Raw genomic sequence first — 13710 nt, forward strand, 5'->3', positions numbered from 1 at the left:
CTCTCACACCTACAATAAACCTACCATTACAATTACATTACATTTCTAAGTACAATTTCAAAGTACAAAATCAGCAGGGGATCAAATACTTCTTTCCCTCTCTCTATATATATATATATATATATATATATATATATATACACATACCACTTTAATAGAAAGTGTAAGGGTTAAGGTAAGTTGTGTTAAAGCATTATGCTCACACCCAGAGCAGGTCATTCTAGATTAGTCTGTAGAAAGCTGGTAAGAGATGGAGCTGCCTGCTTTCAAAGTCTATGCAAAACCAAACGAAATTGTTTCACTTGTACCACCTAAATTGCCTGGGGGGGGGATGTAAAACCAAATCCACAAAAACCTTTAAAGAAACGAAAAATAATTTAAAAAAATTATAAGGAAACCAAAACAAGATGTAATATACTGAAGCTTTAGCTCTTAGATGTGGTGGCTACATTTGTTTTCTTTTAGCAGGCCTGTGAGTAAAACACTTTGTGTCTTTAGGTGGCCACATTATATCAATTGAAGAGGCTACGATTTTCACTCTGCTTGGATATAAAAACTAAACTTCAGCCTCACCTTATTTTTAATTTACTCCCTTCGATTTCACTGCAAACTAGAAGTTTCTTACAGTGTGCATTAGAAGCTGCAGAAAGGCAGATCTAGCTTGCCTTATTTACTTTGGTAATCGACATCCAACATCATCTAGTTCTTTCCTTACGAGGCCTTTTGCCTTGAAAATACATCCGACGCATGTCAGTCTTTCTGGTGAATGAATGAGCGCTATAATACAGCTCTGTTCTGCAGAGGGAAGGGGGAGGATGATCAAGTGGCACCCTGCTGTGCTCTCCTCCATAGAAATCAGCAGCAGTCGTCTGATGGAAGATTAATAACCAACTTCGGAGGACCATTGTACAAGTCAGATTTTCGCTCGAGATGAGCAAAACTGTTCCTCTCAGGTGACTGTTATCTGACATGTGTCTGTAGCTTTACTGGTGCATAAATTTCATTTGTTAGATTTACACATGCCTGTCTTTGTTAGTCTTCATTACACTGAGGCTGAGGTGGTTCATAGTGTACAGTAAAAGTTAAGGGGAATAGTTCTTACAAGAGGTGACAAGGACACTATCAACTAGTATTGTCTGTACTTGCTGAAATGTTACTTAGCCAAAAAAAGAAAACTGATGCAGCACCCTTTCCAAAGAACAGTAAATCCTTTATTCATGATCCAGTGAACATAACTGGAACACAATGCTGGTGGTCTTTGAGCAAAGGTTTTCCAAACATTCAGGGGCACTTCTATAGCTAGTTCAGGCAGAAGGCTGCCTACAAGTGTTTTTTTTAAACAATTGAACAACCCACTCAATATTTTAAACAATCTTATTAACAAACATAACTACTACAAACATTAGCTATATTTGATGAACCAATAAATCGATATAAACTCTCTTACCTTGCCAACCTGCGAGGGTCTGTTTCCTCCAGCTGGAAGGTTTTTTTGCCAGCATTACCCGGTGAATTTAGAGAGATGACAGATTTCTGTTCTTCAAGAAGGAGGTCACGGAAAGACTTGTGCTCTGCCACAGACTGTACAGAGGAGGCCCTGTAAAGATTTATAAAGTCTCCCTGGTTACACAGACCTATTTTAACTTTATCTCACTGACAATTTATAGTCAGTCATCTACACCAAATAAATACTAATGCTCAGAAAGATTCCTCTTAATGGAACTCATCCTGTCGAATCACATGTTAAATGCCTTACAAGGAGGAACAATTAAACAGAACTATTCAGTACAATTTAGTTCTCACTACTTAGTGTTTCAATATAATTGTATTAATTATTGGAATTGTACAATTTTTACACAGTGCCAGCATATTAGGGTGATATACTAAGCATAGAAGCATAAGAAAAAAATACTTGCGTACCAGTCTCTGACATTGGCTAAAAGTTGTGTGACTTAGCCAAGCAAAACACTTAGGTCTTGAGTTTCACGATCTTTCACGATCCTTTCCAACACCTAGCACTGCACGATGCATGAACGAGTGCTGTCCATACATCACCGTTCTGCCCTTAGGAGAGGGGAGGGGGAGAATGACAGAGCGGCACCCTGCTGTGAGCTCTCCCCCTTTCCTTGCATAAGGATCGTTAGTTGTCCATCGTCCGTGGATCCGCCAGGACAGTCGTTTGGACGATAGACGACTGGCGCTGCACACATGATGATATTCTCGCCCAATATCAGCCCTGAGCCGATTATCGGGTGTGTACGTAGCTTAAGGCTCCTAAAGCTTTGGCAGATTGACCTCCCATTGTTTTGTGGCCATTGTCATTTGAAATTGTCAAGTGTATGGTGCGAAAGCTCTTTTTAGCTATCTGTAATGAAGAAGGAAGATCTTTGCACTAACCACCAATGTAAGTTTTTTTTTCTCTATTGACCTCCTATGGTTTAAGTAGGTGTTTCCCAAGACCTGAACGTTTTTAAAGGGTTCCTCAGGGGTAAAAAAAAAAGGTTGAGAGATGCTAATCCAGAAGGTTTGGTATTTGCTTATATGTTTAAAGAAACTGTAGTCTTGCTCTAAAGTTCCCATTTAGACAGCAAGAGATTTTTCTGGCATGCCTACCACACAAGAAGGCAAGGCTTTTCTGATAGTATAACCATGCAATTTGACACTGACTATGGCATTACAATCTCTGATAACATTTTGAGGTTCTTGGAGATTCCTAAAATCCATTGGTCTGCCCTTAAGTTGCAGCCAGTCAAATCAGTGGACATTTGTAACTGATTCCAGTTGTACAATTATATTCCTTACAATGAAATGATTGATTTTATATTTGACTAGCTTGTGAAATCTGATTCCAGACACAAAGGCATCCACAGCCTTCATTCAAAGAGATTCTTATCATGGACACCTAATCTGGAATAATCATATTCTAATTTATTATAGTGGTACTTATAATGGGACAAATCTGCATACAGATCAGGGTCCGATCTAGCAATCCTACCGGCTAATTTTGAGTGTACAAACCCCACCATGTGTTCCAGAATCTCCTGCTGTATTGTTGTGCTGTGTTTATAATGGACAAAAAAGGTGGACACCAACAGTGTCTGAGATATATAGAAAATCTCAGGTGACCAAGCTTTTCAGCATTTACCAAGACCTGTCAGTTTTAGGTGAACAGATCCTTTAAATGATATCTATCTTCCTGCTAATAACTAACCATGTAGCACACAATAGACTACAATGTACTGTTCTTTGTTCTAACATGGTTTGAAACTAGATTTATATGACAGCAGCTATATAGTTTATTTGTACTCCTTTTTGTTAGAGTCAAGGGACACATTGTTTCCCATTTTATTTAGCAGCCTTCCAGTGAATATAATCGGTAAAGCTTTAAGCATCAGTACAATTGCACATTATCTGTCTTTCCGGAGAAACTAAAAAAGCTCCCCTGGAATTCATACAGAGACGGAAACTTCAGCGTTTCACCTAAGATGACTTATCTCTGCATAACCAGCCATGGAGAAATTTATTTCTGAACTTAAAGGATGGAAGAAAAACAGAGGTTTCTCCTGGAATGGGAAGTCTGAGGTATTCGTTGTCCTTACTCATCTTAAATAAAAAAACCAATAAAGTTCCCACCCTTCTGGCACAAGACAACGCCAGAAATCCTGCTGGATTCCAATAGCAAGTATTTCATTTCAATGGATTTCACAAGTTGCACAGCACTTAAGTTATGAATGGAAATGAAAGCTCCCTGCCAGAATAACCCACTGATTGTTAATGCACACACTAATTCAACCGAATAAACAGACCCTGGACACTTATATTCTCTATTCCGGCTAACCCTTACACAAGAGGAAGAAAATGATTTTATTTTTTTACAAAGACACTCAGACTAAATAGTTGCTAGACACAATAGCTCATTCTGTGACATTTAATGAGCGGAGGCTGCATCTAAATTTGGAGAGTGGAGCTTAAAGCAGGCCAAGATTTTATCCGAAACAGGTGCATACTTCTCAGATGCTGGGACAATGATCAAGGCCATGGAAAGCTGCTTTCGGGACTCTGGTATATGGTGTGCACTATGAAGAATTATACCTAATATTAGAACAAAGTAAATGTTTTTTTTCCAGTAAGTTGGTTCATTTAGGACATTTATCATTGTGTAAAGCTTACAAAAAGGACCCCCAAATGGACTCCTCCCTCACCACAATCCCCTGCCTCCATTATGCCGCAGATTATTAATATATAGGTATCAACTTTCATTAATGAAAGTTGACAAAATGATATTAAATAGCCGATGCCAAAGCTATCCTTCCCCACCTGCTTGCCCTTACTAAATGTCACAGGAGTGAGAAAGGTCAAGTTTGTGGACACAATATATATATGCTTGTGTTGCCCTTTATTAAAGAGCTTAATGGTCTGAATATTGTCAGTGAGAAGACTTTTGTTACACTGGAGAACTGTTTGCCAAATTGCAGGCTGTCAGCTTCATGAACAAGGCATCAAACAGACAGCAAGCATGGGGAAAAAAGTCTCCAAATGGGCAAAAAAATAAAATGTATGAGGGATTCTACTCCTTTTAAAAGTTAGACTTCAGCATATCACTTTACCTCACATTTACTACATTTTAATGTAATGTGCCATTACTCCTTTAGTTAATGTTAATTTTGTACACTTCCTTTATATATTTTTTGGGAATCTCTCTGATTACTGCACAGAAGTTTCGCTGCTTCTTTTGAATGTTCTTTGATTTGGACATAAGTAAAAGCTGCAGTGAACACAAGTTTTCCTCATTTCCTGTTATATTTTATATATTACTGCATCTAAACCTCCTGTTGTTGCCTGATAGCAGATTAGCAACAATCACATATTGTTATGCTAGGATAGCAGATAGGATCTTACTAAGATATGTCAATCTTAAAACTAACAGTCCGGATCTTCCACATCCTCACTGTGGCTAGAGCTCAGCCTCTGGTTTAATAAACAAGATATCTTGGTTTACATCAATGCACATCAAAACCCACAAACAAAAGGTTGCCAATGGTTTCAAGTAGTTCCTGCACTAGTACCCTGACTACAAAAATATGATTTATTTATTGACAAACAAAAAGATATTTTTAAAAGCCAAGATGTGTGACACATGGGGAGAAAGCGACAGAAGAAACTATCCGCCTGCATCACTATTATTTCTGGATTAAATACATAAAAGGAAAACTACAAAACAAAATCAATTACATTCAGACAACAGGTCTAAAAAAGGAACATTTTATTTGACGGTATACTAACCATGTTTTTGGTGCGCTCTTGCTATTTGTAACTGCAGCACTCTTGACTGTACTTTCTGTGCTGCCAATCTCTTTAGAAGACATTGCCATCATTTTCCGTTGCTTCTGAGACAGCTTTGTACCATGAATGGTAGGCTTTTGTACCCTGTAAAGTAATCATAAGGTTTTTAAAATGACAAACCTTGTTAGCCTTGAGTTTCAGAAAAAAAAACAGTAATTTGTAAAGGAAGACTTTCACTAAACACACAATATTTTGCCTTTTTGCTAAATTCCAAGCAGGCAGCTAAGTGCATAGTTACAATAAATAGAAAATAAGAAAACTGCTATTACTCTCATATGATTTTACATTTTCTTTATTTATTTACTTGTGATCCTGGCAACCCTACTAGACAAAATATATACTGCATAAAAATTGCATCTGAGTAATTTAGTCTGATCTAGAAAACTTGCCCCAACAAGTGATTAGCCAAGGAGTAATTCTCTGCAATCCTTTTGTCAATGGATTGTCTCCTGACAGCATCTTTTCAGTTTTAGCTAATGCATAGAATGGAGATGGGTAGAACAGGAAGTGGGGTGAATCTCCCTTTTGGTGTATCCTGTTTGGTGGATACACAATAAGTGTGAGAAAATATCTCTAATGAAGAAAAAGACCTGCAATAAAAACTTTGCAGAGTACAGCATTTCCTGTACTGGCAGGCAATGGCGATTCCACATTTAAGACATAGAGCCATGAAAAAAAGACTGTAGGGAATTCTTTTACTATATTTAAACGAAAAAAATTCTGAACATGGCTGGGCTGTGAGATAAAGGATCAATGGGGAGGAATGCTTGTGGTTTATGCCGTTTAAACCCCTACCTGAATCGGTTCATTTCGTGATAATAAACAAGGGTTCACTCTGGAGAAAGAAAATTACACCAAGGTTTTGATGTATTGCAGGCTTTTCATGCAAATAGTGGTAGGCAGATTTGTCATTTACATATCCAGGTTTAATGGTATAATTTTCTGTACAGTGCTGGGTGCAGGTGTACCAGGAAACAAGGTATGAAGAGATCCGAACCTACCCTGGACTCTGTTTTGGTGTAGCACCACATTTTCGATTATTTTCTTCTATCTCCATTATTTTTCTGAGGTCCATAGCAGGAGGACTAATTGGGCTAGAATACAAGAGAAAAAAATACTTGTTTTCATGACGCAGAAATTGGCAAATGCCTTAATCCTACAGAAAAAAATCTGACCTGAAAAAAGAATCTGAAGAACTTATTTAAATTTTACTATATTACCCCTCATCCAAATAAAATGAATGGTTGATGGAAATTTCAACCAAAGATTGTTTTAATGCCATGCATTTTTGTGAACATGTGTTATATTTACATATATGACTGTGGGTGCCCTTCCCATGATGTTATTGTTAGTGACAAAAAAGCCAAGCTTACATGGCTATAATTAATAGCTTTTTTCGGTTCTCTGGGCTATTTGAACCACGTTTGGGTCCTAATAATGACATACATTTGTGTATTTTTCTGGAGGATGAAAAAAAAATATTCAAAAACCTAATATATTCCAGGTTATCAGTTTTTAGATGCAGTGGCATCATTAGTTTTAATATGTGATGGGTAAAAAACATTTTTAGCAAATGCAGTTAATTTTGCCAGAAATACAATGCCCTTGTCATTTCTTTTTGGCTATATAAAAAACAAAAACATTGTTAACGTTTTTCCAACGTTTCTAAGGTTTTAGAGAAGAATAGCTTCTCTAGGGGAAAAAAAGGGAGATGTGTTTGTATTCCAAACCTGGATAGCAGCCTAATGTGACAAGCATGACCCCCCTTTGTAGATATGGTATCACTAAGAGTGGAAGTGTGTTGTTTGCAGGACCACCAGAGTAAAATAGAGGAAAACAGCTTGCAAAAGAGAAAATGAATCCAGTTACCAGAAATCAGAAAGACTGGTGGGTTGCAAAATGTGAAATTTTGTGTTCAGGTACAAGATGAACATACATTTTTAGCTGATAACTTGCCATATACAATAATGTTTATTTTAGCATAACAGAGATATAACTTGAGCATACATGTACCTGAAAGAAACAGTGACCCAGTTTGGAGAAGTGATAGGAGCAGGCTTGTTGTTTGGAATAGCCTTAGGAGAGGAAGCCGTCAGTTTTGGCACATTTTTATCAGCTGGCTTACTTATTGGAGGTGGCGAGATGCTGGTGCTAACATTATAAACTTTATTTTTTGCCTATAGTAAAAAAAAAAAAAATAAAAAAAAAAGTTAAAAAAAAGTCAAAGTTAAAAATATATACCATACCATATACATCTTTTTACACTCATAGATCTAATAATAAACAGTTTGTTTATAGATGGGTTCCTGGGTCCTATGCCAGTTTGAATTGTAAAAAAAAAAATATTTATAGTTAGGGGGTCACATAAGTACCATGAAAAACACAATGGTTAGGACATTTGTCAAATCACATGGTGACATAAGAAGTCATAAAGCAGCCAGCCTAGTTGGGTACTTACCACTTCATCCTGCACATAGATATGGGCAACATTTGGAGGCTGCCATGAGTACTACTACGGATAGGATTACATGAAACTATGTGTGCAAATTGCAGTGGAGGGGCTAACATGGTCGATTTTGAAATAGAGTGCTGAAACATGGAAGAATTATTGTCCCTGGCTGTCTGCACTCAGTAAGGTTCAAAAAAAAAAGTGATGGTAAACAAAAAGCAATGTTACCTTTAAAACAAACTTTTACAGCTGCAAAATGTGTAATAATTTGGGCAGTTACAAGGTATCTAATTTATTAATTTAAGTAATTTCAAATGAAATGGGCGGAGAACACTTAAAACTTAGGATATGTACACATGCCAAAAATGTGATGAGTGTACAGAGGAGCCCCTGATGTCGTCCGTGACACTATAGCGGAATGATGAATGACCATTGTTCACTCCTATGGAGGAGATAAAAGAGATTGACACCTGCTCATCTTCCCCTCTCTCCACTCCATAAAGCAGAACAGCCCTGAGTGTTCAGTGTTAAGAAAAAAAAAATTCAAGGTTAACAGAAAGCCTTAATGTACCTCTTTTTTCTCAGGGCTAAATGTAGCAGTAAACTCAGGTGACTGCAAATTTCTTGGGCTACTTGCACCTGCAAAGCTTCCTTCAGAATCGGAAGTCAGCATGTCCTGTAGTGACTCAACAGAATTGGTTTTCTCTGACTTGAACAGTCCTGTAAAGGAAGTAGAAGATGAAATTAAAACACTGCTATATATCAATGATGCACGATACTTGGACCATATATTGATTTAAACAGCTGCTACATTAAATAGTAATTATTGTGAAAGGGCGGTTCTTTATTGTAGAAGAGACTGGCTCATTTGTATAATAAAACAAACTGTTCACAATTTTTTTAATTAAATGTACCATCCCAGCATAGCGGGTAGCTGGGAATGTCAACTCCCGAGTGAATGAGACGAGTAGCATCATTCTGGCCTGGCCAATGACCATAGCCAAAATTCCAAACATAAGAGGAGCAAGGAAAGATGCTGACAACAGTCCAACAAACAGCAAGCTCAGATAAGTTTTTTATTATTATTATTGCATAAAAGAAACTCAGTCTTTCCTTTTTGCAATAAAGAACCAGCCTGTTTTCAATTTTTTAAACATTTAAATTTAGCTATACTTTTTTCTAAGAAGATAACATTATACATACATTAGGATTACATGTTTTCCAAAATTACATACATAGCATGAGATGTACAGTTAATGAAAAATTCAGTACAGAATCATAAAAAAAAGAAAGCGGTTGAATTAAACGTAAAAATGCAGTTATAGGCAACGTTTAATAATGTTCATTGTATCGAAGCAGTAGCCTTGTCTAGAATAGTATCTGATATATAGCAGTTCACTTCCTGATATGTAGTATGCCCAGGGACCTCAGTGTCTACACCCTAGCAACTGCACATTTGTAGTGTAATATCTAAGGTATTGCTGACGCTGACCGTAGTCTCAGAAGATTTAGTTTGATCTGTGCTGTTTGCTGGAGGATCTAACATTTACAATGACCTCCTCCTTTCATAAGTGCATGCTAAGTCAGGAAATGGGAAAGAGCAGCTGCAATGAGAGTACAGGCCATACTGGAGATCAGCTCCTGCTTAAATTCTGTGTGGTATGGGGTATTATTAATCTATTAACCAAGAGTACACACATCTCAGAATTAGGGGGAATGGATACACTGATCAAAATGAAAGCAAGTAAATCTATTACTATTACTAACCAGCTGACATTATGTGAAATTCACCAGTAAAAAAATTCTCTTTTTTTAACTATTAGAGTAAAAAATTAGAGGGGATTGGAGGGCAGGATGGACATGGAAGACTTTGAATCTTAAAGATAAAGTTACAAAGTCTGTCATGTATATTTCAACAGCATGCTGTCCCAATATGTGGCAAGGACCTTGTTTGAAATATTGATTATCGAAACTTCCCTTTAAAGTATCTGAACCCTTGGAGTGAACTTCTCTTTTTGCTCTCTTTGGCTTTGGTAACCTCTATTGCACTGCACTGCAATTCAACCTCCTAAATCCAAAAGTAAAATGCCACTATTCTCGTTAGAAATTAATAGCTGAGCTGTGTCCTGTTTACTCTTTGGGCCTGATCCAGTTCTTATCTTGGACTACAGAACAAATACTCTATCTTATGAAAAAGACAAAAAGGGAATGACACATCCTAATTTATTAGGGTCTGTGCTTTTAGGAAGTATAAATTCTAATGCTCTTCCAAGCCTGTAATCTGTATTTATTTCATCAGCACCTGATATCTAAAAAAGAAATGGCCCAGATCTGTGATAGGGTTTTGGAAATACCTATATTTATATAAAGTAATAGCGGAAATGAATGAGGAAACACAGGAAATGGCAAACAGACCTGTAGAAGGTGGGCTCTGAATAATGTCAGAAAGATTGTATCCTCCCGAGCTGTCCAAACGTTTCCTCGGCTTCTTTTTGGCTTTAGTTTTAGCTTTTTTGAAGAGTGTTTCCCTAAGAATATATAGAATTATTTTAAAATATGTTGGAGACTACCATAATCATTACTTTTGCCTTCATAAAACAGGATTCTGTTTACAAGCCCACACAATGAACATGCATACTGCAATAAACTGAACCAGGCCACACAACAAGAGTCAAACATAATAAATATAGCTGACTATAACTGGGCACTGAAGCTGTAACTATAAAAACATAGAAACAATGAACACTGGCATGCTAGAAAAATATCCAACACTGGGAGATTTAAGTGGTTCTCGGAGTAGCCGATTCACCCTGCTCCCCTCTTCTAGAAGTGACTTAGAAGCCTTCCTAGCAGGAGATCTAGGAAGGGGGGGAGAAGTTACGGAGTTATAACCAACTTTGACTACTTCAGTCCTTTTGCTGTAGGGATGATTTGCTTAAAAAATGTCAGAATTAAGGATAGAATAGGAGCAGTCACAGCGAAACAGGGAAAACGTGATTACTAAAAAGCAGATTTGGTGCATATGTTTCCCTTAACTCTGCATCCAGCTCACACGTTGGAATGGATAACCACAGGTAACATTGTAACTGAATGCCCTACCAAAGCAAATCAACACTGCAGCCAGTATACATTTTAAACAGAGGGCTCACATTAGGATACATGGTCAATGCGCTCATTTGGCATTCACATGTACAGACCCTTATAATTTTTCTTGGGATTCTTACAAGCTGAAAAAAATATCCCGTTTCTGAACCTTCCAAATACCTCTGCCACCTCCATCATGGGTGTTAGTTGATTTTATTTTGGAAATCATTTGGAACTGCAACCTATCCTAGTTTCCATTAAAGGAAACAAGCCACACATTTTTAAAGTTTAAAGTTTTAAAATGATTGGTTGGATTTTTACCTTATTATCATTTTTTTTTCAAGAAAAATGTATTGTGCCCAATACAATTTAATTGATACCCAATGATGATCCTACGTTAACCTGTGAGAGTTGACATAACAAAGCAAAATCTTCTCTGATTTAAGAGATTAAATGTATTAAATAAATCTACTCTTCTATTTAATGCAACTGTTAACTTAAAAAAATACCCTGTACATTAGTACACCCCTGGGTACTGCTTCTTAGGGAAAAGGAGCAATGTTATGGATATTAATGGCACTAGTGTCAGATATGAACACTTAAGACTCATCAATATCACAGATAAAGTGTGGGTTTAGAGTTACAGTTTTATTATAAAATTTGTAATAAATTGCTATCAATCAAGGCTACCATATGGTGATACCAAATGTCTTCATATCCAAGACACAACATTACACCCACCAGATCCACATTACACTGGTCACCTGCCAGATCTTAAAAATCTAAGAACACAAACACCCCTGTCAAACCGCCATTCATACTACTGTATAAGCAATAGAAAAAAAATATTCTGTCCATTCTAAACATAATAAATAAAAAGCACTTTTGCAATGGTATATACCACCACCTGTATATTTTCTCCTTACCATTTTTCTGTAAGAATCTGCCAGGTCTTTCAGGACATCATCACTCAAAACATCCAGTGACCTAAGCAAAGAAAATTATCATAACAGTAAAAGAATGTTTCTACTGAAGAACATATTGTTTCTATCTAATAGTTCACTCTCTCATTAATAAATGTGATCTACAATCATCTGTAAATCACAAGAACCCACTTGACTGCACTTTGAAGGGGCAGAGTGGGCTTTCCATTAGCACACATTCATAAAAGCACTGTTTTGTACCGACATGCCCTTTCAAACATCATCTTGCATTTCAGGACACAGAAAAAGCTTTTCTATAAAAAGTAAAAGCAACTGGGGATAATAGCATTCTGAAATGCAATGTAGAACTGATAGCATATATACCTTGCTTCCAATAACGCTGCCACATTCAGTCCTATAAACTGGAAACAGGAAAGCTTCAGCTGATCAGCATTATACAAAGCAGCAAATTCCAATAACTCAGCAGCATTCTTCAGGGTAACTAGTAAAACAGAATGTAAATACCATTACCTCAGACAAGTAAAGTATAAAGTAAAGATTAAAAACCTAATTTCTCAAAACAATGCATTACATGATTGTATTAGAGTTTTGCAGGTAGAAAGGTTAGATACATACTGTTTCTTTATAGCAGCAGAAGGTCAGTACTCTGATCTAATTTGGATCCTGCCGATTGTACAGTGCTGTAAATAATATTTTTCATTATCTAACAAAAAGGCTGGAGGATCGGGTGTGGATGGGTATCTCATCTATCTTGACAGGCAATATTTTTGTCACACTGAATATTCTAACATTAGCATTATTTCCTGTTATTACAGTGCAGCATTACCTTTAGGGCTTTATGTGAACAAACACACAGACTCGCATTTAGACACGACTATGAACTTTGTACAGCGCTGCGTAATATGATGGCGCTGTATAAATACTGTATAATAATAATAATAATAATAATAATAGAAGTAGAATGCATTTAGTGTCTGTTCATTTGGTGATTTAAGAGGTTGACATTACAAAAAAAAGATTCTCACACCTAGAGGTGTGTCTATCTCCATTATCAGATCCCAGGCATTAGAAGGCCCAGGCTCTAAAATGATCCCTGTCAAAATAGTGACTTAAAGTATGTACAGAGTTTTGTTCGGGCAGCCTTGCAAAAAAATAGCTTTCATCTCCCCAACTGTAAATGTCACAGAGATCACAAACAGAACAGTGTTTACATTTGGATAATCTCTGTGACTCCAAGAGCAATACTTTAATATTTGCCAAGCAGCGTACAGCAAAAGGACAACACTAAAGTCGTCTTTTATCATGTTTCCACCCAGCTGGTCAGCGCAATGTTCCCAGTTAACGAGGTGTGGCCACAATCATTCAGAGGCGTTGCTCTACATCAACCTACAAACTGCGTAAGCATCATGAATAATGGAGCTCACCAGCTGCTAAGAACAAGAAATATACAGTGCATAACCTTTAACAAACACTACTACTCTTCTACTTACGTCGCTCTGTAAGTGTGACTTCACATATTTCTTTCAGTCTAATGATAAGTAGCTGATCTGCCATTACTAGAAAATTGCAAATGAATTCCACGTTTGCAGACTCTGTAAGGAGATGCACATTATAAATACACAAGGAAAAATGTGACTATGATAATGACCTAATGTAACTACAGAAAATGTTCTTCTAAAATAAAACATCTGGTTTGAAACAGAGAGAGGTTTCTGTTACAGTTCCGATACTACTTACACATTCACAGCTGAGACTGTGTAGGGTATTCTCACTTTGTTCACAGAATGCAGGTCTACTATGATAAAATGGTGCTAACCCATAACAGTACCAGACATTTTTAGGTTTAGCCTATGATTTGGCAACCCACACGTATTACAATATTTATGAACT

The 13710-nt window shown here is 36.9% G+C and overlaps 1 protein-coding gene across 1 annotated transcript in view; it reads right to left on the reverse strand.

Moving 5' to 3' along the window:
• The window catches only part of IBTK (inhibitor of Bruton tyrosine kinase), a 40406-nt gene that overhangs the window by 11523 nt on the left and 15173 nt on the right, over positions 1 to 13710 (reverse strand). Inside the window, exons 17-26 of the mRNA XM_072410190.1 lie at positions 13311 to 13412; positions 12184 to 12301; positions 11760 to 11863; positions 10674 to 10726; positions 10208 to 10358; positions 8364 to 8512; positions 7357 to 7520; positions 6345 to 6437; positions 5284 to 5427; positions 1448 to 1597 (exon numbers count right to left, since the gene is read on the reverse strand). Of these exons, the coding sequence (XP_072266291.1) occupies positions 1448 to 1597; positions 5284 to 5427; positions 6345 to 6437; positions 7357 to 7520; positions 8364 to 8512; positions 10208 to 10358; positions 10674 to 10726; positions 11760 to 11863; positions 12184 to 12301; positions 13311 to 13412 (1228 nt within the window). The remainder of the gene's footprint in view (positions 1 to 1447; positions 1598 to 5283; positions 5428 to 6344; positions 6438 to 7356; positions 7521 to 8363; positions 8513 to 10207; positions 10359 to 10673; positions 10727 to 11759; positions 11864 to 12183; positions 12302 to 13310; positions 13413 to 13710) is intronic.

The sequence above is a fragment of the Pyxicephalus adspersus genome, chromosome 4 (genome assembly GCF_032062135.1).
Source record: "Pyxicephalus adspersus chromosome 4, UCB_Pads_2.0, whole genome shotgun sequence".
Lineage (NCBI taxonomy): Eukaryota > Metazoa > Chordata > Amphibia > Anura > Pyxicephalidae > Pyxicephalus > Pyxicephalus adspersus.